We start from the raw sequence: 24,655 nt of genomic DNA on the forward strand, positions 1-24,655 counted from the left end.
GCAGATGGGAAGATTATTACTGTCCAGTGCATGGGAATTATGTCGTTTTTAACCTCCTTTTCGTCCAATTTTAAAGCTTTCAAAGCCTAAGCAAAGTTCAAAGATAAATCATGTTAAAAATGTAATTATTAACACATTTCTTGATTCCATAATGAAAATTACAATAAAAAAGTGAAGGAATGCCAGAAAAAAAAAATCACTGTTAAGGACTATCATGATTTCAAGTCAATGGAGCTGTTAACCAGGCTTCTGGTCTTGATTCAATAATTCAAAATTCGCTGATAGTGTAATTGCATATTTAAAATAAAATTTCTTCTTTATGATCAACTGTACTGTCTGTGAAGTGAGCTGGCATGTAGTGACAAATTAATTTTACTGTTGAGGACTGGTACTATTTTCAGAATGTTGCTTCATATGAGGAGAAAATATATTGCAAGCTCTTCATTAATTAGGTACTTCTCTTATCATAGACCCATACTGTCCATTTGTAAACCAAAGCAAAAATAAAACATTCAAATCAACAGAACTGCAGCAGTTCCATCCCCTAAACTGGATGATGTATTCTATGTGCCAGAGTATCCCCAATACAGTGCAAGAATTTATATGTAATGTGATAACAATTAGTGGTAATAATCAGTGAATATCAAAGAGATGCTTTTGCAACTATGTTGCGGGTTGCATGATGGAAGTTGGTAGTGCCACTATGGACAGTTGAAGTGTCACTTTGTGGTGAGTAAATTTAATACGCACATTTACACAGAGTTCAAGATGGTGAATGACTTCACTGTCAAGTAATGCCTACACATCGAACAAACAACAACTTTTAGAGCGTATTATCAATGCAGATATAAGTACACAACATTCAAGAATTATTAATCATCTGTTCTTTTTAATACAGAGAGTGAGCAATAACTAACTTCAGTCTTACCATCAGATTAGCATACGACTTCTTCGACAGGAAGTTGATCTGTAGAGGAAAGAAGTCACCGGGAAGTGCAGTGGCACTGAACTCCAAGGAACCAGATTTGTTACTGGCATCAATAATAGGTAATGTCCAAAGAAGGACATTCTTCCGAGGATCATGTGTATATTCGCCGTCACATTCATTCACAATTGGTGAGCTGCCCATACTGGGAAAAAAAACAAAACAGCAATTAACTTATTACGCAAGAGATCTGCGAACAGACGCATTATAGAACCCACCAGTATATTCGATAGTATTTCAATGTAAAGGACAATCAAATTATTCTGTTAGGGTTGCCCACCCTGCTCATTGCTTGAGTCATGTTACTACTGATATATATTTCCTTGAAACAACAACTTCATTACTCTTCAACCTTATTATTTATATATATTTTCTGGACCAACAAACTCATTAGTCATTACTAGACTTCGTTGAATTGCCACACGCAGCATGCAATCAGGTTGCCGATGTACAGTAGTATAGAGGAGCTGAGCGACCTCTCGGTCTCGTAGTATAAGCAGTTCATGTTAAGAGTTGTGACCGGTCCAAATAGAGCAGCTACAGCTAATGTATACCTATGTAAGCACTTGTTTTTGCAGTACTGTAATTGGAATAGTCAAAGCTTAACATTTGTTAATTGCAGACAAGAATTCAATCAAACATAATGCAATGAGAGTGTTGCTGTTCCAAATAATTGCCCCTGGATTACCCTTACCCCCGCAGCCAGTCTAAACTACAACTCTCAGAAGCCCTTAATATAGTGTATAAAGTATCACAAACAGTTATCCAAAATAACAATTCACTAATTTCAGAAAAAGTTAAACGTAAGTTGAGAAACATTATTGCTGAAAATTCTGCCTATTCACAACTTCGTATTATAAATTATTTACTATCAGGTCACGACAAGACGTCTGTAGTTGATGTACTAAACAGTAGTGACTTCCCGTTCTTCAAATATGCATCTATTACATTGTGTGATGTTGAACGTACATTTTCCCAATATAAAAAACTGTTTGAGTGACCATCGGAGGAGGTTCACTTTGCAGTCGCTCAAAATGTATGTAACTCTTCACTGCAATGCACATATTCAAGGATGATGTGAATAGGACTATATTACAATAAATTTTAAGAGTTAATATATCTCAATATAAAATAACTGTGTATTTACATGTTTAGACACTTCTTACTTCAATGACCATTCATTATATTTCTTGAATGCAGGATACAGGTTTTATTGTAACCGCAGTATACTGCTCAGTGTTTACATTAGAGGCATACTCCATCCATTGCACGTCCCCTTCTGATACAGTCTATACCGCATGCGCAGTAAACTTTGCGATTATAGTGGCAATTCCACGAAGTCTAGTCATTACCCTTGGACCAAAGTAAAGAATAATACAGCTGTGGAGAGGTGTGGGTGTGTGGGTGGTGGGTGGGTGGGTGTGTGTGTGTGTGTGCATGCGTGTCACTCAGCATTTGCACATCACTCGTCTAGACCATATTTTTATTTATTTATTTTTCCTCTTGTACTTACGGAAGGGGAATTGTGATGCAAACGTCATTGAGCTCCATATGGTCATGCTCCAATTCATACTCGATGTTGACATCACAGCCACCCTGACCATTCTCCGAGGGCCAACAGTTTACTGAAAATATATTGGTTTTAACAATTACACTGATTTCAAGTATCATAGATTAAAACTTCAACAGGGGAAATGAATTCTTTGCACAAAAATGAAGTAAAGTTTTCCCCAAAATGAAAGTAATGATAGAGTCCTGCATCACACTAAGTTTGTGATGAATAAAAAGCCTTAGAGCATTCGACCAATTAAGGAAATGCAGGAGCTATGAGATCTTTAAAGATTTTATTAATTTGTCCTACAGAATAATATCTGTAATATTGACAATTAATATTAACTAGCAGTGCATATTTCTGTACAGATTACTGTGCACTTAACTGCGGAATCCCGGCCAAACAAGTCACTCAGTTGAGTGCGCCCCTTGTATAATGGCAGTTGACTTGGACATAAAATGTCAACGTACTGCCTAACTTGGAGTCAGGCCACAAAGGGAAACACTGAAGGAGGAAGGTTCGATCCGGTGCTGTGGATTGAATTCGGTGTAGCTTAGTGGTTAGAGTGCTTGGTATGTAGAACCAAGGACCTGGGTTCGATCCCCGGCGCCAGAGCAAATTTTTCTCCTTAAATATTAATTGTCAATATTACAGATATTATTCTGTAGGAAAATTAATAAAATCTTTAATGAATAAATAAATAAATATTAAATAATAAATATAAAGGACAAAGTGTACAAAACAAAATCCATATCCTATATAAATTAAAGGAGAACATTCGCAGGAAAATTCATTCATTTACACAAAAGAAAATTAGATGTGTAACTGGGAGATGTCAAAAATGTGTGAATATCAGAGGTTAACATTTACGTCACCTTAATTTTGATACCAATTACTAAAAGCAGAGTATCAATACATTATGCGATAAAAGAGTAATGGAACAGATAAAAATCCTCTCCAGCACTGGGATTTGAACCTGGGTTTTCAGCTCTACATGCTGATGCTTCATCCAATAAGCCACACTGGATACCCATCCCGGTGTCGGTCAGAATCGTCTCAGTTTAAGTTCCAACTCTTGGATTCCCTCTAGTGGCCGCCCTCTGCACTATGTCATAGATGTCTATGAACGTAGGACTAAGTCCACACATGTGCTGAGGTGCACTCGTTATGAGTGACTAGTTGGCCGGGATCCGATTTTTCTCCATTCCAATACTCTTTCATCGTATGATGACACAGAATATCTGCATGGAAATATCATATGTACTTCGGTACATTAAAGTAATATATATATGATACGCGTAAATCACTTCGTGATTTAAGACGGCGCTTATTCCGTTGGATCCCGGCCAACTAGTCACTCATAACGAGTGCACCTCAGCACATGTGTGGACTTCAATCCTACGTTCATAGACATCTATGACGTAGTACAGAGGGTGGCCACTAGAGGGAACCCAAGAGTTGGAACTTAAACTGAGACGATTCTGTCCGACACCGGGATGGGTATCCGGTGTGGCTTAGTGGATAAAGCATCAGCACGTAGAGCTGAAAACCCGGGTTCAAATCCCGGTGCCGGAGAGGATTTTTCTCCCTTCCATTACTCTTTCATCGTATGATGATGCAGAATATCTGCATGGAAATATCATATGTACTTCGGTACATTAAAATAATATATACAATACATTATGGATTTGTATTGTATTACAAGAGTAATAGATTGTATTACCATTGACAGACATATCAGCTGCTGGCCTTGTATTGGCAGATGCAGAGAACAGAACATGAGAAATAATACATAAATAACTACAATTGTAATACTTACTTGACAATGGAATACAACTCTCATCCTGGGTTTGAAATCTCCACTTTAAGACACCTACATCAGTGTGAAGGGGGAATGGCTTTGCAGGATTCTTAAGTCCCACCTGCGATTTGGACTTGAACAGTTCCTTGTCCACATTTGGATGTGTCTGTGAAAAAGAAGATAGGAATTAACTTTAAGTTATTATACAGCTATGTAAGTTATGGTATGACGTCCTATGACAACAAGAATCTGACATATGAAAATATAATGTTAATTAAAAATGAAGTAGGTTCTAAACAGTAGTGATTCTACCATAAGGTCACATGACCTTCCAGTTTAGTTCTAAATTTTTTCATTCACACCCTCTTTCCTTTACAGAATCGAAAGTAAAGGAAAGAGGATGTGAATGAAAAAAATTCAACATTAAATTAAATCTGATCAATTTTATTTACAACTGGGAGGGCATGAGATGATGTGGCTTGATGGTAGAGCTGCTCCTGCCAGCTATAAGAATTGTTAGAATTTTAAAGTTTCAAGTCATGATTCTATTGTTCAGTTTTATGATACAGTTGGTCCAATGTTATTATGAAAGTAACAGGAGTCGTCTGAGAACTTGCTATTATGAAAGTAAAAGGAGTCGTCTGAGAACTTGAAAAAACAAACTCCAAAAGGAGTACAATCATTTGCCACACGATGGATACTACTGTATATTACACTGTGCCAAAATAAATTGTTTAAAATAGTTAACCTAGTACATATGGAGTGGGGAAAGATATTCCAAAGTTGTCCAGTCCTGGTCATAAATAAAGACATACCGCCAATTTAAGACCGTGGAGGTTAATGCGAGAATGGAGAAATTTACACAATGCAGAACTGCACACATTGTATTCTTCACCTGACATAATTATGAACATTAAATCCAGACGTTTGAGATGGGCAGGGTATGTAGCACATATGGGTGAATGCATATTATAGAATGTTAGTTGGAAGACCTTTGGGAAGACCGAGGCATAGATAGGAGGATAATATTTGAGGGAGTTGCGATATGATAGTAGGGACTGGATTAATCTTGCTCAGGATAGGGACCGATGGCGGGCTTATGTGAGGGCGGCAACGAACCTCCGGGTTCCTTAAAAGCCATAAGTAAGTAAAGAAGTTAATGCATGTTTCTTTAGCCAGTTTCTTTGTGAAATACTCTGAATGAGTCAAGTCTTACTATTAAATGACAAAGTGACATCTAGTTTTAATTAACAAGAATTATCAAATATACAATCAAGTGATCAATAATGTGGTTTTATTTGAATCAGTTATGAGTAAAAATCTTGTTTCAAAGTGACAGCCAATAAGTATTGTGGCACAAAATTAAGTAAAATATTTACAAAATGAAACTTTATGTTAAGAGGACAGACTTTTAGCAAAAGGAATTAGGGCTCCCAAAATCAGAAGTTAGGGATGAGTTTTTCTTTTTTAGTAAAATATTTACAAAATGAAACTTTATGAGGACAAGCTTTTATCAAAGGAGTTACACTCTTGAAAATCAGAAGTCAGGGGTGAGTTTTCTTTTCTCTTTCTCTTTTTTTTTTTTTTTTAAGTAACATGTTTACAAGGTAGAACTTTATGAGGACAGACTTTTAGCAAAAAGAGTTAGACCCCCAAAAATTTGAAATTAGGGGTGAGTTTTTTTTTTTTTTCAATTAAAATAATTATAAAGTAAAACTTTATGAGGACGGACTTTTACCAGAGTTAGATCACCCAAAATCAGATGTTAGGTGGTGAGTTTTCTTTCTTAAGTAACATATTTACAAGCTAAAACTTTATGAGGATAGACTTTTAGAAAAGGAATTAGACCCCTCAAAATCAGAAGTTAGGAGCGAGATTTTCTTTGATCTCCTGACTATTACATTTTTTTAAATATTTCTCTTTTGTGTCCCACCTGGTCCTAAAGACAAAAGCCATTGCTAATCCTAAAAATGTTGTTCTATATGTCTAAATACATGTATAACATGAATAATTCTGACTCCATAAAAAGAAACCTTAAAAGGTTAGGAAAATATTAAAACTTAGAAAAAATATATTCATTAAAATATTTTAATTGATAAAAGAATAGGTGCCATGAAGATGACACACACTCTCTCATACAGCTTATGGATTTTGCAATAACTCAATTCCATTTAACTCAACAAAGGGTTATTATCAAGTCCATGCATTGTTTGTGTGAAAGGCAAATCTGCTACTCATATTTACCTGAAGCTGAATTCCTCGAGTATCTTTATTTTCAAGCTGTACTCGGATACGACCCCACTTCTCATCAGCAATACGCAATGTTACAAGTCCATGCAGTTCAAAGTTCTGAAGTCCACCATCACGTCCAACTCGCAACATTAATCGCTCTTCTTGCCGCAAATGAACACTAAAAGACAGACAAAGCAAGATACACACTGTATCCTATGTTTAAGTGAATCACTTAAACAGTTATTTAAATGAAATTTCACATGAAAGTGAAAATCTGTCTGTTAATGGGATAACTCAGACATTGCATTTCTCCGAAATTAAAAGTACATGCACAACATTTTTAGTACATATTAGTTTTTTCACCTTTCTCTATAGTCATTTATTTTTCTTTTCATAAAATGTTACGTTTAGTTCACTTCAAATTTTCTTATACCCATATATATCTTTAAGGCTACAACTGGTCCCAAGAAATGAATTTCTGCTGTTCTGTGCCTTTCAATATTTTAAGTTGAATTTTTAGTTCCATATAATAATATTAGATGAGCCAATTAATATGTCATATGAGAAAACATTTTCTTTTTTATATTAAGTTTTATTATTGATCAATTTATAAGATGGAATAAAAATATAGCTTACTTATATAACAGACTCCGTAAAACTACTTATAAATTTTTCATCCTCCAAAATTATTTGCCCATTTATATTTTAAGAATTATTATATATTCAGCAATATTTGAGTCTATACTTAGGTACAGTACATTGGTTCGGAAGAAATTGCTAAATCATATCTTATTCTATTATTTTTGCCCCAAAAAAGAATGAATTGAAATTGTTATGTAAAAACCTGCTGATTACCGAACACATTTAATTTTTTCAGGACTTTTGTGTTTATAATATTGAACAAAGTTACAATTTAACTCTGTAGAACTTTTTTTATAAAAACTGTTATAAGTACAAAGACAACTTATAAACAATTCATTATACTAGGCGAAATATGTTACCTTTTTTACTTGAACCAAAATACAATATAAAATCTGAGCAAATTCATTCTGCATATTATGGACCAAGATTATACAATCAGTTTAGTAAAATAAATCCAGAATTAAGTGACCTTAATAACATTTTCAGTAAGAGAATTAAATACCGGTATATATTTTTTTTAATTTAAACCATCCATTATTAACTTTTTTCGTATCGATTTTTTTTTACTACTATTGTGTCTGAGTTTTTTTTTCCAGTTTCTATTTACAATAAATTTAATTATCACTTCAGTTCTTACATTATACTATGTAAATGGAACGATCTCAAGCATGAACATTTGCTCTCTTGGGTGCAAACTATATTATTTTAAATGTCATTTGTGATTTCAAGTTCAATAAATTCAAAACTTCAAAATTAAGAATTTGCCAAAAGTATCAATTTCACATAAGTACCATATTTCATCGTGTAATAGCCACCATCGCATAATGGTCGCACCCTTATTTATAGATAAACTGATCAGGACTTTTAATATTTCACTGCATAATTGTCACATGGATATTTCCGTTTATCATAGTCAAGAAGTATTTAAAAATAACTTACGTCTACTGCAACACAGAGTACTTTTACACTCAAGGTCGAAGGTGCGAGAAACAGTAATGGCTGCTAACGAAAGAGAGTTGGAGTGGGGGTGCGAGATGTTTGTACCAACCCAATAGCCATAAATGCCTTCGGTCCAGTACAATTTGGTTGTTATTTACGAGTGTTCAAATACTTTTTTTTAGGCTTAGACCAGTCATCTTTCTGCAGACTGATCCAGTAGTCAGATAATATGGACTTGAATGTATCAGATGTACCGATACATGTGATTCAACAATACCGTGAATGTTTTCAGTCAAAAAAAATCTTTTAATTCAATAATACCACAGTAATTTTTAATTTTTTAAGGTATTATTCAAGTAAAGGTTTCAGCATCCGACACTAAACGACATTTCATACAGGTTGAGAGGATGCAAAAGCATTTCTTTCCCCTTCTACTTGCCGTGAGTCTGTCAGTAACAGGGCAGTAGCTGTTACCTCTTATACCTGCACCCCCCAAATTCTAAACACAAAAAAATAAAATATTAAATAAACTACATAAGTGAATATAAAATACAGTGACACAGATGTTTGACAATTAAATGGCTGAGTATATTTTAGTATCATTCTTACAATATTTTCAACTAATAATTATAGTAAGGAATGTTAGTTTGTATTATAAAGTCAGGGAGGAGCGACACAGTGCAGATTGTCCCATTGTGAATGCTGTAGAGTAACAACTAGCGGTGAAGAAAACATTTATCTTCTGCTGTCAGTAGCTTTTTAATGTGCCAGTTGATATAAACACTAATAAAATGAAATACAAACGTATTGTGACAGCCACGTCGAGTGTCGATCACGTGTCCTACACAAGAGAAGACATGAGGCCCGATAGACGAAGTGAGCTCCGTGGAGCGCTGAGGGCGTGGCGCGGAGGGGAGACAAAACGTTGGTCGCTGCAGCGAGGCGCGACCTAAGGGGAACAATGACACGCTGTTCCACGGCAGAGAGGGGGAAGTAATGCGCCTGCGACTGAGAGAAGAGAAATCGAGAGGCGCCATCTTCTCTAGATTGATCGCAAAATCGTACTCTCTGGAAACTATGGTTTTGTTATAAAGAGGAGACGCAAGTGAGCTGCTGCAGTTAGTTAATTAGTTAGTTAGTTAGCTGCAGTTGCAGTCATTGCTAGTTTTTGGTCAGCAGCCAGTCAGTGTAGCAGTGAAGCCAGCTTCGAGACCGGAGTTTGACTTGTGTGAGTGTGTCCGCAGCTGTGTGAGTGCAGTGGACCGCAGTTGGGGGACCTGAGTTCGAAGTTCAGTGGATTGTCTCTGAAGGTCTGGGGTTCGAGACACTGTGAACTCGAGTGACTGAGCTAGAAGAACTGTGAACTGAGAACTGACAGTTCTGTGTTGTAAATAGTGCTTTGTAAACATTAATTAAGATTAGCAGTACATTGTTGTTCTCAATAATCCAAGTAAATTGTCATTGTCGTCTGTGGAGTGCAATAACGAATACTGTGTTGCTGTGTGGAGTGCAAATCCCATTGTTGACGGGAGTAGAATTAAATTGTAGAAAGTGATTATTATTGTTATTTTGAATAAAAGTTACATTATTGTTTGAAACAAAAGTTACAGTATGATATAGACTTTCTAAATATAGATTATAATATAATTTTTCACTATATTAAAAGTCAATTAGTCGAACGTTAGTAAGATGGATACTAGCATCTTCCCCTTCACTGAAGGTTGAGAGTGTGAGTAGAGGGGAAGGCCTATCAACCAAACCGAAATGGGGATTAATACCGGTTCCATTTCTTCCCCTCTCCTTTCTCCACTACGAATCATCATTCTTCACGTAATGGTCACACCATATAGTTTCACTCGGGGGGGGGGGGGGGAAGAGGCATTAAAAATGCGATGAAATACAGTATACAACTTCAGTAATTAATGTTTGTGGTCATTTTTTCGAGTACAGAATATACAATAATAAGTTCAAATCATAATTAATTTCAACTACCACAACTTACTCTTCAGTGTTCTCTATAGCAGTTGGTACTCTAGGCGTCGTGGCTGCACGGGCCACAGCTGGTGTCACTACATTCTCCCCTTCAGATTTCAACTGATCAACAAATGATTCCACATCTCTAGATTTGCTTCCCAATTTCATAGCCTTTGTACTTCCCGCAGGTTTCCTGAAACATGAAATAACATTAAATATATTATTGTTATTTAGGTACCTTCTTAAAGAAATGAGGGCAGGAATATGAAAATGATGAAACATGACTGGCATACATTCTAAATACTCTACCAATAACATAATAAAATTAGAGTAAAACTTCTTTTATATATTTTGCACTTACATTTTTCACACTTTTTTTTTCTGACGTCCTGGCAAAATTCCTATACTTTTCATGCTAATTTATTTCAGTTATACATTTCCTATACTTATACTCGTAGAATCATATTTTAAATCCCAGAAGATAGGAAATGCCATTTATATGTTCTAAATCAATTTTGCTCGAAATTAGATTTGCTGTGAAAATGTAAGAACGCGAAAATATATTAAGTATTTATTGTTAAGATGTGGCCCAGTTTTAAATTCGTGGATATTCCAAGCTGTTCATGCTTGCCTCCAGCAATCTTCTGTACTTTAATGACGCTGTTACTGCCTTAGAAACAGTGAATCATTTTGCAGCACACCATGATGTATGTATGAAAAAATTATGCAACAGTTATCAAAATTTGAAGGCGTAGTTTATTCCTTAAGGTACGGTCACACATTGCTACTTTTGCAGCGCAACTTTTGTACTGTAGCTGCAAAAGTTGCATGTTATGTTCACACGTAAGCCAAAAGTAGCGCGCTGCACGCTACTTTTCGTGCTATGTAACCCGAGTGCTGCAAAAGTTGCAACTGGAGGTTGCGAGTCTGTTCACACACAAGTCATTACTTTTGCAGCCACAGTCATGCTGCAGGTTTCCATCTCTGTGTTGACTTCTCAATATACATTTTGTGGTTATGTTCGCATTATTAAGAAACTCATGCGAAAGCTTCCTTATCTATTATTTGCTTTTCTGTCAAATCTAGTATTCAGAAATTGACATTATTTTTACTATAAAGCTTTTAAAAACGCCTATATACTTAAATGATAACCAACAGTATATTCACGTAATCAATGTTGGCAACCCTCCTGTTTGGAACTACGCTACGCAAAATTTAAAAAATGAATTATATCGTCACCAATTATGCTCAGACTGTGTTGTGTATTTAATAACTGTTACAAGTAATTTATTTTCATTACATTTAACATTAAAATATATCCAAACAATAAAAGTATCATTGGCACATTTGGGTGGTAACACTGGTTGCAATCGCAGGAAAAGTTTCAACAAAACCGATATAAAAAAATGGTGCGGCTGCAACCCTGAGAACCCTGTTCACACGTCGCTACTTTTAAGCTGCACGCAGCATGGAAAATTAGCGGGCAGCAGGTTTGGCAGCAGCTACTTTTCGGGTTGCACTGTTGCTCACACGTTGCAATACAAGAGTTGCGCAGTTTTTTATACTGCAGCATTGCAAAAGTAGCGACGTGTGACCATACCTTTAGGAGCATTCAGTCCAAATAAGTGACGTTTTGTAAAATAATCACATGTTATTAAATGAAGATCACACTGGTAAATGAAGCTCATACTGGAAGAAGCAAAATTTTTTGGAAAAAAAAAAAAACACATATGCATGCACATACACACAATATTGTGCGAAGACTTTTTTTTTTTGTAATTTTAATTTCACTAGTAATGAAAATTGATCAATATGTGAAATGTAAATTAATAAACTTAAGCTCATATTATTAGTGTTAGTTGGGAGGCTGGAGGGAAAAAGACCTTTGGGGAGGCCGAGATGTAGGTGGGAAGATAATATTAAAATGGATTTGAGGGAGGTGGGATATGATGGTAGAGACTGGATTAATCTTGCTCAGGATAGGGACCAATGGCGGGCTTATGTGAGAGCAGCAATGAACCTCCGGGTTCCTTAAAAGCCAGTAAGTAAGTAAGCTCATATTATTAAAAAATTCAACTAAATGTAAAATTATGTACTCACTGTATAGTTGTGAAACTTGGCTTATTAATATCTGCTGAAATAGAAGCGGAGTCACCAACAATTGGCGCTGGGGAGTAACCTGTGTTGCTGCCGAAGCCACCTCCACCAAAACCAGGACTCTTAACACCTTTCTTGTTCGCTTCCATTCTTTGCCGCTGTAACTCTTTAGCTTTCTCTCGCATCTTATTTTTAGCTTCTCTTTCTTGAGTCTGTTTTTTTTTTGTACACAAAATAAAAAATTCGTTAATTTATTTACACCATCATACCTTCAAAATCTGTTTATTTTCATACACAAAATAAAGTTATACACAAGTATTTAACCACTCTGAGTGTCCCCAGTAATCAAGTGGTAACTATATTTGCCATCAAATTCTAACCAAGAATGTAAAATCAGACAAGAGTGATGGACGTTTTAAAGTGACTATTACACTTTTACTACGTCACACTACTTTTGACCAATAAAACGATACGAAAGGACGTCTTTCAACCAATCATGGCTGCTTATCGCACAATTTTATCACGTCCCTAGCATTTGTTTAATTTTATCGCATCCCTAGCATTTGTTTATTTTTATCACTGCCCTAGCATTTGTTTCTTTGTTTGCCAACATTTCAAACTGCACTGGTCTGGACGTCAAAAAACAGAAAATTACAAACCACTCCAATCGATGCACAGCACTTTTAAACATGACTCACATTGGTCATTCAAGAACAAGAATTAATAAAGATCACTGGTCATAGCTATGCATCTTCCCTGAAACCCTATTTACAAATAAATGAAGTGCAGCATTCGGAAATCCTGAATAATTTGAGGGATACACCATGTATATCACAGAGTTCACTTCTCTTACGCACATGTCCAATATAACATCAACTGAACCACCAACCACTAAAACATTCAAATTTGAAAATTGTACCTACTTTCAATAATTGTTTCTTTTAAAATTATTCATGTTTATTTTTTATTTCATCATCGTTAGTTAAAATGTTTATTGTTTATTTCATCATCCCTAATTAAAACTTTTCTAACACTCGTTTATATTATTTAGGTTATGTTATAGCTTCTGCTATATGATATTATGAATAGTCACGTATCAGAGATTGTTTAATACTAAGATTTATTGAAAATCATCTGTCAAGTGACATTGATTACTGGGATCGGGATAATTGAAGTGGAATGCAACTGTTTTAATAAAAATGAAACTGAATCAACAAAGCCTTCTTGACCAGTAACCGTCCACAGAGTTCAATGAAGATTCCATAGTTGGCACAACTGATAAGAAAACAGCTATTTGTAACACACTAATGCTATCTACTAGCGTAATATTTATAATATTGAGATGGTACAAATTTGAAGACAGTTTTGTATTTTCGTAAGTCAATTAATATTTTATTGTATTGGAGTACTTCGTTACTTCTAATCTTTATATACTTTCTTCTAATTGTGTAATAGTCAATTAAATCCCACTCGAGTTTTGATTTTCTCTAGATAAATCAAAACCTCTAGTGAGATTACTGTTGATAAAAATATGCCATAATTTGGAAGGGAAATAAAACTAGTGGATCTATGTAATAGATATACAGCATTTAAGACAAAGTTAAAGGTAAACTTTTCTTTCTAGCAAGTTCTCTGATTTATGAGCCAACATTAGGGTTGCCAGACATCCTGTATATACAGGATTGTCCGCTATTTTTCCTTTTTGTCCCAATGTCCCGAAAAAGTTGGTTGGGATGCTTGTTTGTCCCATATTACATAAACATATTTTATTAATTTATTATTCTTCATTAGAGACAAAGCCAATTGCAAACCTGTTTCTGTAATGCAGAATTTCTTTATCCTGACTGGCAATGAGCCTGCCACCAAGCAATGAAGTTTCAGAACTGCCAGTAAGTAACAAAGCTGGATCAGAACAAGTTGTCAAAATGTATCATGCAGCAGAAGGCGGAGCTGGTGTACAAATGTGATTTAGAATCCTTAAAAGCTGAGCTCATTTAGAATTTATTTGTAAATTTTTTTCTAAATTGTTTGTTTGACTATGTCGAAAAGAAAGTGTACATTTAGCAGAGAGTATGGCAGAGAATGGGACTTAATAGGAAGGGTGAAAACAAACTTTGATGTTTAATACAAATTATGTAGGTTATGTAGCTCATGGCTATAGGTCTGACATAATAAAGCATACAGAAAACATAAACTGCAAGTTCCTTCGCCATTAAACTCTACAGAAGACTATTTCTTAAACAATAATTCTGAAGAAAGAATACGATTAAGTGCAAGCAGCTCAGTTAATGATGGCATGTCATGCTGTAAAACATCATCAGACCTTTAATATGAGTGACTGCACAAACTCTTTCATGAGATTTATCCAAATTCTAAGAACTTATTAAATATGGTAGCTATATCCAGTAGTATACATAATAATTCGTTAACTTAAAAGAGTAACTGTATTTTGTTTTTGAAATGTTGATTTAAAATATTCATTGATAACTTACTTGTCTGACAGCTTGATAGACTTTCTCCTCATGTGAATCCATCTCGACGAAAGTTCTGATCTGAGCTAAATTCACACTTTCTCGGTATCCTAGAGCCACAATCTCATCAAAGGCAAAGATTAAGTTGAATGCATTGTCTGCAATTTCAGACTCCTCCATACTGCGGCAATATTCTGGAATCTGGAGAGGGAAAAAAAGTTTATTAATATTGACAGAAGTGGTGTTATAAAAGTCTTGCATGGCCGGAATATCTAAACACTGCTTTATGTACAGAATGACTAAAAAAAATAGACTGACAAATTAACTGTGGCAGTAGCCACAGAGCATAGAAATATATGAGTGAAAACCTTTCAGTCCCATTTTAAATATTCAATTTATCATTCTGTGAATTTGTTAAAGCCCAGTTCCAATAATGAAAGTTAGACAATCTCTGATATGCCTAAAGAAGGGAAAGGCTATGTGTTACTTTTAGAAAAGACACTCTCGAAGTTTTTTTTTTTTTTTTTTCGCTCAAATGATTGCCACTGTTTTAATAGATACAATTACACAAATTCAACCTAACTCAGAGTGATTAGGCAGTGTATGGAAAGCTGTTCTGAACAGTCTGATGCCAGATAGCATGGATAAATATATAATAGGATGCGAAACTGCGGTCAGCACCATCTGGTGGTGGGGGGCTGAAATAAGATGATCACCGCCCAATGTCGTAGGTGGTGAACATTAGAACTACGTGTTGGGTACTTTACCCAGAGTTCTCTATTTATCTGTTCGAGATATTGCTCGAAGAACAAGATGGCAAACAGAAACTTGCTAATAAGTGAACATAAAGTGATATTACGTGTGTGTATAAGCAGTGCATGTTGAACAGTGATGTTTATGGATGTTGTAAAAATAATGTATTGTAAAGTAATAGTGATATAATAAATTGAACTATCTAAGTAGTTCTTGCAGACTTTTCAATTGCGCTGTACAATAAAGACCCAAAGAATACAATCCCAATTATCTAACCTTTTGCTTTATTTTTATTTTTTTTTTTGTCTGTGTCTGGTTATATTTTAATTGGGTTTTGTAAAATAGATCGTATCTTTTATCTTCCTGTTGGCTCCGGTAAGAATTTTCAGTAGAAGATGCTGTGAAGAATAAAAATGTAAATGTTTTATTTTAAATATCGATGAGGATGGGAGTGAATACTTTCTGCACAGTTTAACATTTTCGTCACCAGGTGCGCTGCTAAATGCATGGAGTAATTAGCTACTCTTTTTGCTACTTGATGCGCTGCTAGATGTAATAACGCCCCTCCTCCAAACAGGTGGCAGCAAGATCAATTTCTACAACAGCGCCTTTAGTATGTGTTACGGGAAACTCAGTAAGTTTCGCATCCTATTATATATTCATCCATGCAGATAGTAAACAAATGTCCAGTACGTACGTATGATGTACACCAATATACTGTCTAATCACAAATCGTGTTTATTTGAATTCTCAAGTACTATTTGAGCTAGGAGATTGAAACTTTTTTTAAAATTAATCTTTAAGAGCCGAACTACCACTATAGTGATAGGCTAGTATTATGGTCATGACGTAATATAATGTTATAAATAGTATATTATATATAAAATAAGTTGATATTCTTTAATTTTGTATAACATTAAGGACACTGCACTTGATTAAAATAACTAAAAAAAATTTTTGTAATTTTTTTCTTAAAAAAGAAGCAAAACCATTTCAACTGCAGTCAACTGAAACTCCGTCAGCTTCCATGTGTATATCATTACACTGATTGTTTTACTTGGGCCCTCTCCATCCTTTACCACAGGCTCAACTGACTGCAGTGGCCGGGACGCGAACCTGCGATCTCAGGTACAAAATGCTGGCCAGACATATCTTGTGTGCCTTAAACCGCTCAGCTAACGAACCCAACACGGATTTATTCGATTATGCAGGTATACGAACTCCTGCTTAAGGAGAGTGGGTAGTGATACATGTGCGATTAAAGAATTTTATACAAAATTTAGTTCAATATTTCTAGGCTTTTAATGTTCAGAATGGAATAAAAATTTCCATGGTTATACAATCAATCATTGTGAATTCTGTGGTATAAAAGACAATTAATTAGTTTCGTACCCAAGTGCAAAAGAAAGGACCTAACTGATAACCTGTTCTCTCACTTTGACAGAAGTACCTCATCCTTCAGGTGCACGTTACTTGCTACAATCTTCACTCATATACCTTGTATTTTTTTAAGTTATCAAGTAATGTGTATTGTAAATTCTAAAGCAAAATTTATTTAAATATTTCATTCTTAGTGAAACAAAAAAAAAATGTTACACTTTGATTAACAATTTTTTGCCGTTTTTTTTAAGAATATATACTTTTTCCTCATGTTAAGTGTATAGTATTCATAAAGCCGTAGGTCTACTTTGTGCAACATAGGCTATAGAAAACAGTGAAAAAATTTCATGTAAATAGATTCAATAGTTTCAGAGAAAAATGCACTTATTCGTAGGTTTGAAAAGAATCAACTTACGGAAAACTGCATTAACAATATAGCCTATGAATTACATGCGCAGCCAAATTTAAAGACGTGATTTGAAGGGCTTATCTGTAAAGATACCCTCACTATATTTCTTTAAAGAGCAAGTTTATTACTCTTGTTTGAAACACAAAATAAAAAATCAGATTTTTAACTCCTAATCACTACCCAGTTCTCTTAAGAGTTAGAAATTTGCATGCAATAGTGGTATAAGTCTTCCGGCTTCTAAATGTTAAAGTACATTCCAGGAATTTTTTTCTACTTCTTTTTTAGATGCTCTGTATAATACTGAATAAATGTAAATGTAAATAATATGAAGTGAGAATTACAATCCTGGAACAATATTTATCAATAATAGTTCACTTATTCAACATACCACTCGAGAGAAGAGCCTGAGTGTCTCCAAGTCCTCTAAAATGTTGCTTGCCTTTGTGGTTATAAGCAGCATATACAGTTTCTCTAAGGGTTGATAAACATATCGAACTGATTCTGTTTCAACAAAAGTGTGCTGCTTCCCAGTTGACATTAGTTTCGGAAATGCAGACAAAAGGCCTTCTATGCGAGCCTTTGTCATCTCCACAAACTGGCGGGAAACAATAGCTGCGAACATTGAAAAAGATTCGAAAATTTAACAACTTTTATCTTCTGTGACTGATGTTAAAAAAAAAGAAACACAATGTACAACAATTTCGTTTCCTATCTTTTCAATCTCATATACTTCCAACTACGCAGATTAAGTTTTTTTTAATGTCAGTAAAGTATACAAATTACGGGCGCGTGTTTTGTTTATAACAGACAGGTGAAAATATAGTGTATAGAAATTGGTATCAAATACTTTGAGGACATATTCCTAACAACGAAACATTGAAAAAATTTAATACAATAATAGCCTATACAGTGAAACCTCTCATTTACGGACATCAAAGGGACGTAACAATCTGTCTGCATCTGGGAGGTGTCCTTTATTGGGAGGGAGGCTCCCCAATCCAACAGTAAATTTATAATATGCATTATGTATCCTTTCACGCTTTAAATGAAAGGTATTACTGTAGTTTAATTCTAAATACAGTATACTACAGTAAATTGTTTGCAACTTTGAACTACAGTAGGTAAGACCGAAAAAGGGAAATACAGTTCTGTGCCATGCAATTTTATTCTAGGTCTACAGTTATGCACTACTGTAATTTACAGTTTTCAACTTAATCTTTACGTTCAGGTGCCATGTCTCTAGAAATAGAACAATTGACTGAAGTGAAGAGAATAATCCTACTAACCCTGTCATGTGTCGAATACAATTTCATGATCGCGGGAACTTTGGACTCATCAGACAGGTTAAATTTTATGACTTCATTTATCCACCTGCTTCCAGCTAACAAGGGGTATCCGGCTGAGCTAGTGGTAGCCTACGAGACACTTATTGTCTTCTTTCATGTTAAGGAATTCATGTACAGTTCTCAAAGTTAAATTTTCCATTTTTGTAACACATTATGTCTTGAAATCCAAGTTCTGTCCGCAGTCAGGAGGTAAAGCAAGCTTTAGGACTGTGAAACAGCTGTCCGTGTCCGTGTCTGAGAGTGTCTGTAAACGAGAGTTAAATTTATCATTATTTCTATATTATTTCAGTTGGGACATAAAAATCTGTCCATATATGAGGAGTATCCGTATCTTGGGGGTGTCCGTAAGGAGAGGTTTTACTGTATTTACTATCTTTGAAACAAGATGATAAAATACACGTATATTACCACATTGTATTCATAGGTACTAAACCTCTCCTTCAATACAATACTTGCTGAATCTATGAAGAAAGATACATATGTATGTACTTATACCACATTATAGATTATTTATCTTCAGTGTTAAAATGCATAGAAGACTTACTTTTCCCAGCTTTCGTACAAACAGCCGCTGCTATTAGAACCTGGCGAAAACAAAAAAATAAATATTAACCCCAATAATGGATACACTTATTTTCTTAAAGAAAAAAAAAACGTATATGCTAATGTTCAGAGCGGGAGACAGCGATGATGATGATGATGATGATAATAATAATAATAATAATAATAATAATAATTTAGATTAAAATGTTAAAGCATATTCAATTCTGGTAAATAATAAATTCAATTACAAAACATTACACACAAATGACTTGGCTCACTAAATACTCGTATATCTCAACATAAACAGTCATGGTTTATGGCATAAACACATTTTTACTTTCACACTAATGACTAAAGATAATACTGCTGTTTCCTTGGTGTTGTCCTCGATAAGACAGAGGTTACCACAACTGTCTGGACCCAAACATTGTGGGTTCAAATACGACTAAGAAAATCTAATGAATTTTTAAGAAGCAATAAAAATTCTAAACATGATTTTCTTCAGGAGGAAAAACCTGGTTCAAACTGCGCTTAGTCCAACAAAGTTCCTTTGTTTGTGGCCAAATATCTCGGTGGGCCATCTCGACTGAGAATGAAGATCAGTGGTTCTTAACCTTTTTAGCCAAGATTCAAAGTCAACTACATAATTGATCAACTTGCACATCTAATGGCTCTACACTGAAATTAAGTACCAATACTGTTAATGTATAATAACATGTAAATAAGTGTAGAAATGTAATGTATTATTATTATTATTATTATTATTAGTATTATTATTATTATTATTATTATTATTATTATTATGTAGTTGCAATATTTTCTAATCAGCAATTATACAATCTATATACTAATAATAAATCTGTAGCCGAAATTTTTCTGATAATTTTCGATTTTCCAAAAATAATTGGTCCTAACATATATAATTAACCACCCTGAAAACGAAAATCACTTTTTTGAAATTTTTGTTTGTATGTCTGTCTGCCTGTCTGTCTGGATGTTTATTACCTTTTCACGCGATAATGATTGAACCGATTTATATGAAAATTGGAAATATATATTAAGTTCGCTGTAACTTAGATTTTAGGCTATATGACATTCAAAATGCATTATTTAAGAGGGGGGTTATAAGGGGGCCTGAATTAAATAAATCGAAATATCTCGCTTATTATTGATTTTTGTGAAATATGTTACATAACAAAAGTTTCTTTAAAAATGATTTCCGATAAGTTTTATTCCTTGCAAAATTTTGATAGGACTGATATTTAATGAGATAAATGAGTTTGAAAATGAAAATACAATGCCATCTAAGGCGGTGTAATGAAATGAAAACAAATGACTACGTCTATAAGGGGCCTTGGACAACAGCAATCGTTGAAAGCTATGAAACATTGCCTACAGAGATTGTTTCTGTGTTTGTATGAAGTAATATCGAATGCTAACTTAACCGATTTGTATAATTAATTATTATTTCACCATTGGAAAGTGTAGTTTCTCTAGATGGACATAATGCTATAATGTTATTACAGTAACTACTGAGTGGTCTCTGGACCAAAATGACCGCATTTTAATTATTTAAATACAATTTAAATTAAGTAACATATTAAACGATTTATCCTTCTATCAAACACGAATGTTCCCTGGATCAAACGCCCTATTTTAATTATGTAATTACTTTATATTTATTTCTAACAGGTGCAGTGGAGCGCATGGGTACGGCTAGTGTACTCATAATCCCAATAGTGGAAAGGAATGAGTAACAACATTTTGTAGGACAAATAATATAAAGAGGGTGCCGAAATAATGTATACACACTTTGACAGGAGATATCTATTTAATAAATTTCAAAGTTGGACCGAAAAACAACAGTAATGTGTAGTATGATGTCATGTAAACAGATGAGATTCACATACATTATGCTAGCATTGCTGTGCGACAGGTCAATCAACAACAAAATGGAGCCAAGATTATTGTTTGAATAGTGGAAAGCAATATTTTGAAGTGGTATTGGAGAACGAGAATGTTGTTGAAGTTCAACGGTAATGGAGACGTGAATAGAGAACAGAACCACCAACACGATTAACAATTGCACGCATTTGTGACAAATTTGAGACTCATGGTACCGTATGCGATGTTTATAAGGGCAGATCTGGAAGACCTCACACATTAACAAGGCCGTGTCCTCGGCTATGGTTTTGGAACATTTTGAGCAGTCACCACAGAAATATATAAAGCAATGTGCATGTCAGATTGGGATTAGCAGAACCAGCATAAGTCGTATTATTAAAACAGCGAAGTTGAAAGTTTTGATCCCAAGATTTTTGCATGCATTAAATGAAGATGACCCTGATCGGAGAATGCAGTACTGTGAGTGGTTTTGGAACATGGTGCAAGAGGATGAGGCCTTCGTAGTAAAAGTTGTTTGGTCTGATGAGGCACAATTTAAGTTGCACAGAATTGTTAACCGGCATAACTGTGTCTCCTGGTGTGCAAACAATCCACATGTTTTTGTGGAATAGGCTCTTAATTTACCTGGAATTAATGTTTGGTGTGGGTTGTCATCTAGAGGTCTAATTGGACCATTCTTTTTTGATGGAACAGTAACTGGGCAAGTGTACTTGAACATGTATGCATATCCGTCTTACTTGCCATTTGTACACTCTATGGAAATGAGGAATTTTACTTCCAACCACCACATTACCACTGAGATGTATGTGTGTACCTTGATGACAATCTTCCAGGGCACTGGATAGGACGAAGAGGTCCAATTGAGTTTCCACTGCGTTCTCCAGATCTAACTCCATTGGACTTTTACCTATGGGGGACTCTTAAGAATGTTGTGTACTGTAGAAAACCAGCGACACTGGCAGCACTTTGGGAAGAAATTGAAATGGCATGTGCTGCAATCGCTAGGGCACTTTCGCAAACATTGCTCGAACAGTAATTCAACATATTCAGAAGTGTGTCGAGCAACTGTTGTAACTGTAAAGGTCTAAGATGATTAGTGCTCATCATTTTCTGTTTGTGTGAATTCGGTTTTGTTATGTTAACATAGTTTTTTCTTTGCTTGAAGTGTGTATATATTTTTTGGCACCCTCTGTATAATATAAATTCAAGCTTTTTATAAAACAATAATACTTATTTACAAATTGCTTTTAAGGAACCCGCAGGTTCATTGCGACCTTCACATAAGCCCACCATCAGTCCTTATCCTGTGCAAGATTAATCTAGTCTCTTATCATCATATCCCACCTCCCTCAAATCCATTTTAATATTATCCTCCAAACTATGTTTCAGTCTCCCCTAAGGTCTTTTTCCCTCTGGCCTCCAACTAACACTCTATATGCATTTCAGATTCACCCATACGTGCTACATGCCCTGCCCATCTCAAACGTCTGGATTTAATGTTCCTAATTATGTCAGGTGAAGAATACAATGCGCGCAGTTCTGCGTTGTGTAACTTTCTCCATTCTCCTGTAACTTCATGGCTCTTACTTACTTACTTACAAATGGCTTTTAAGGAACCCGAAGGTTCATTGCCGCCCTCACATAAGCCCGCCATTGGTCCCTATCCTGTGCAAGATTAATCCAGTCTCTATCATCATATCCCACCTCCCTCAAATCCATTTTAATATTATCCTCCCATCTACGTCTCGGCCTACCTAAAGGTCTTTTTCCCTCCGGCCTTCCAACTAACACTCTATATGCATTTCTGGATTCGCCCATACATGCTACATGCCCTGCCCATCTCAAACGTCTGGATTTAATGTTCCTAATTATGTCAGGTGAAGAATACAATGCGTGCGGTTCTGCATTGTGTAACTTTCTCCATTCTCCTGTAACTTCATCCCGCTTAGCTCCAAATATTTTTCTAAGCACCTTATTCTCAAACACCCTTAACCTATGTTCCTCTCTCAGAGTGAGAGTCCAAGTTTCACAACCATACAGAAGAACCGGTAATAGAACTTCATCCCTCTTAGCCTCAAATATTTTCCTAAGAATCTTATTCTCAAACACCCTTAATCTCTGTACCTCTCTCAAAGTGAGAGTCCAAGTTTCACAACCATACAGAACAACCAGTAATATAACTGTTTTATAAATTCTAACTTTCAGACTTTTTGACAGCAGATTAGAGGACAAAAACTTCTCAACCGAATAATAACAGGCATTTCCCATATTTATTCTGCGTTTTAATTTCCTCCCGAGTGTAATTTATATGTTCCTCCAAGATATTTTAATTTTTCCACACCTTCGAAGGATAAATCTCCAATTTTTATATTTCCATTTCGAACAATATTCTGATCACGAGACATAATCATAATGTCTTTTCGGGATTTACTTCCAAATCTATCGCTTTATTTGCTTCAATTAAAATGTCTATGTTTCCCTTAATCAATAATAATAATAATAATAATAATAATAATAATAATAATAATAATAATAATAATACCATCTCTGTTTCATTTCATTATGGCATAACGTAGGCCAACACAAATCAGACGTCAGTCCGTGTGTGGTGTGTAGCGAGTTCGAAGACTCAATAACTCTAGTTTAGGACACTTTCTTAGAGGTTTAGCAATGTTCCTCAGGCCTATTTGTGAGAAATTATTGCATTGCCCATCACGGTAAAAAAAAAAAAAATAAATAAATAAAAAAATAAGGCTAAACCAGCGCTGAGTTTGTTCCTCGTAAACACCTTCAAGAGTTCAGGAATACCAGCATAACTTCGGAGACAGTACTGGAATTCGGAGAACATAGGGAAAAAACATGGTATACAATATGACCCAATCAGAGAAGAAAGTATTAAACTTACAATAAAGCATTTGTAACATGAAGAAATTTTCTTCTACAAACACAATGTTACATACTGTAAGTTATTGCTTATTCTATTCAACTTTCCCTAATTCTGAAATAATGAAAGAGTCATAAGTACACACCCACTCAAATATTTATGTTCATGCCAACGTGTAGCTTATGATATAACGTTATATACCGGAAAACAGCTTACACGAAGTTACATGTTTGCACTTACTTTTCTAAGACTTTGCTGCCTCCCTATGTGAATTTATAAAGTAAAATTAACAAATTATTCAAACACATAATTAATCACGAAGCGTTTAGAAGTATACATAAATTTACAACATAGATACGTATTTATAAAATGTTACACTGAATAATTTATGTACTATAATTGTTAGTAGCAGTTTATACTCATTATTTAAATTAATTAATGAAATTTATATGAAGGCTCAGTATGAAATCCAGGTTAGTAAATTTACAAATCTCTGATTATTGCACTTTATAGAAAATATTCGCAATAATATATGAAAGGTAAAACAATGTACAACAATACTCACCATAATTTCTCGCTTTTTATTACTAATTACAACAATACAAAACAATCAACAATAACTTTTACATACATCACACCACCTGCAAAATAGCAGCTGGTGACGTGGGATTGAAGTTTTGTCATGAGAGGGCGCTTACGGAAACTCACGCGTATGTGACAAACTTGTTGTTATAGCTTGGAT

The 24,655-nt window shown here is 34.8% G+C and overlaps 1 protein-coding gene across 1 annotated transcript in view; it reads right to left on the bottom strand.

Annotated features, from left to right (window-relative positions):
• The window catches only part of deltaCOP (coatomer subunit delta), a 28,216-nt gene extending 3,576 nt beyond the window's left edge, over positions 1–24,640 (bottom strand). Inside the window, exons 1-10 of the mRNA XM_069822345.1 lie at positions 24,479–24,640; positions 19,126–19,165; positions 17,624–17,847; positions 14,715–14,894; positions 12,226–12,434; positions 10,154–10,318; positions 6,583–6,748; positions 4,357–4,504; positions 2,499–2,610; positions 929–1,130 (exon numbers count right to left, since the gene is read on the bottom strand). Of these exons, the coding sequence (XP_069678446.1) occupies positions 929–1,130; positions 2,499–2,610; positions 4,357–4,504; positions 6,583–6,748; positions 10,154–10,318; positions 12,226–12,434; positions 14,715–14,894; positions 17,624–17,847; positions 19,126–19,165; positions 24,479–24,481 (1,449 nt within the window). The 5' untranslated portion in view covers positions 24,482–24,640. The remainder of the gene's footprint in view (positions 1–928; positions 1,131–2,498; positions 2,611–4,356; positions 4,505–6,582; positions 6,749–10,153; positions 10,319–12,225; positions 12,435–14,714; positions 14,895–17,623; positions 17,848–19,125; positions 19,166–24,478) is intronic.
• Between the last annotated feature and the right edge of the window lie 15 nt (positions 24,641–24,655).

This window comes from Periplaneta americana, chromosome 3 (assembly GCF_040183065.1).
Source record: "Periplaneta americana isolate PAMFEO1 chromosome 3, P.americana_PAMFEO1_priV1, whole genome shotgun sequence".
Classification (NCBI taxonomy): domain Eukaryota; kingdom Metazoa; phylum Arthropoda; class Insecta; order Blattodea; family Blattidae; genus Periplaneta; species Periplaneta americana.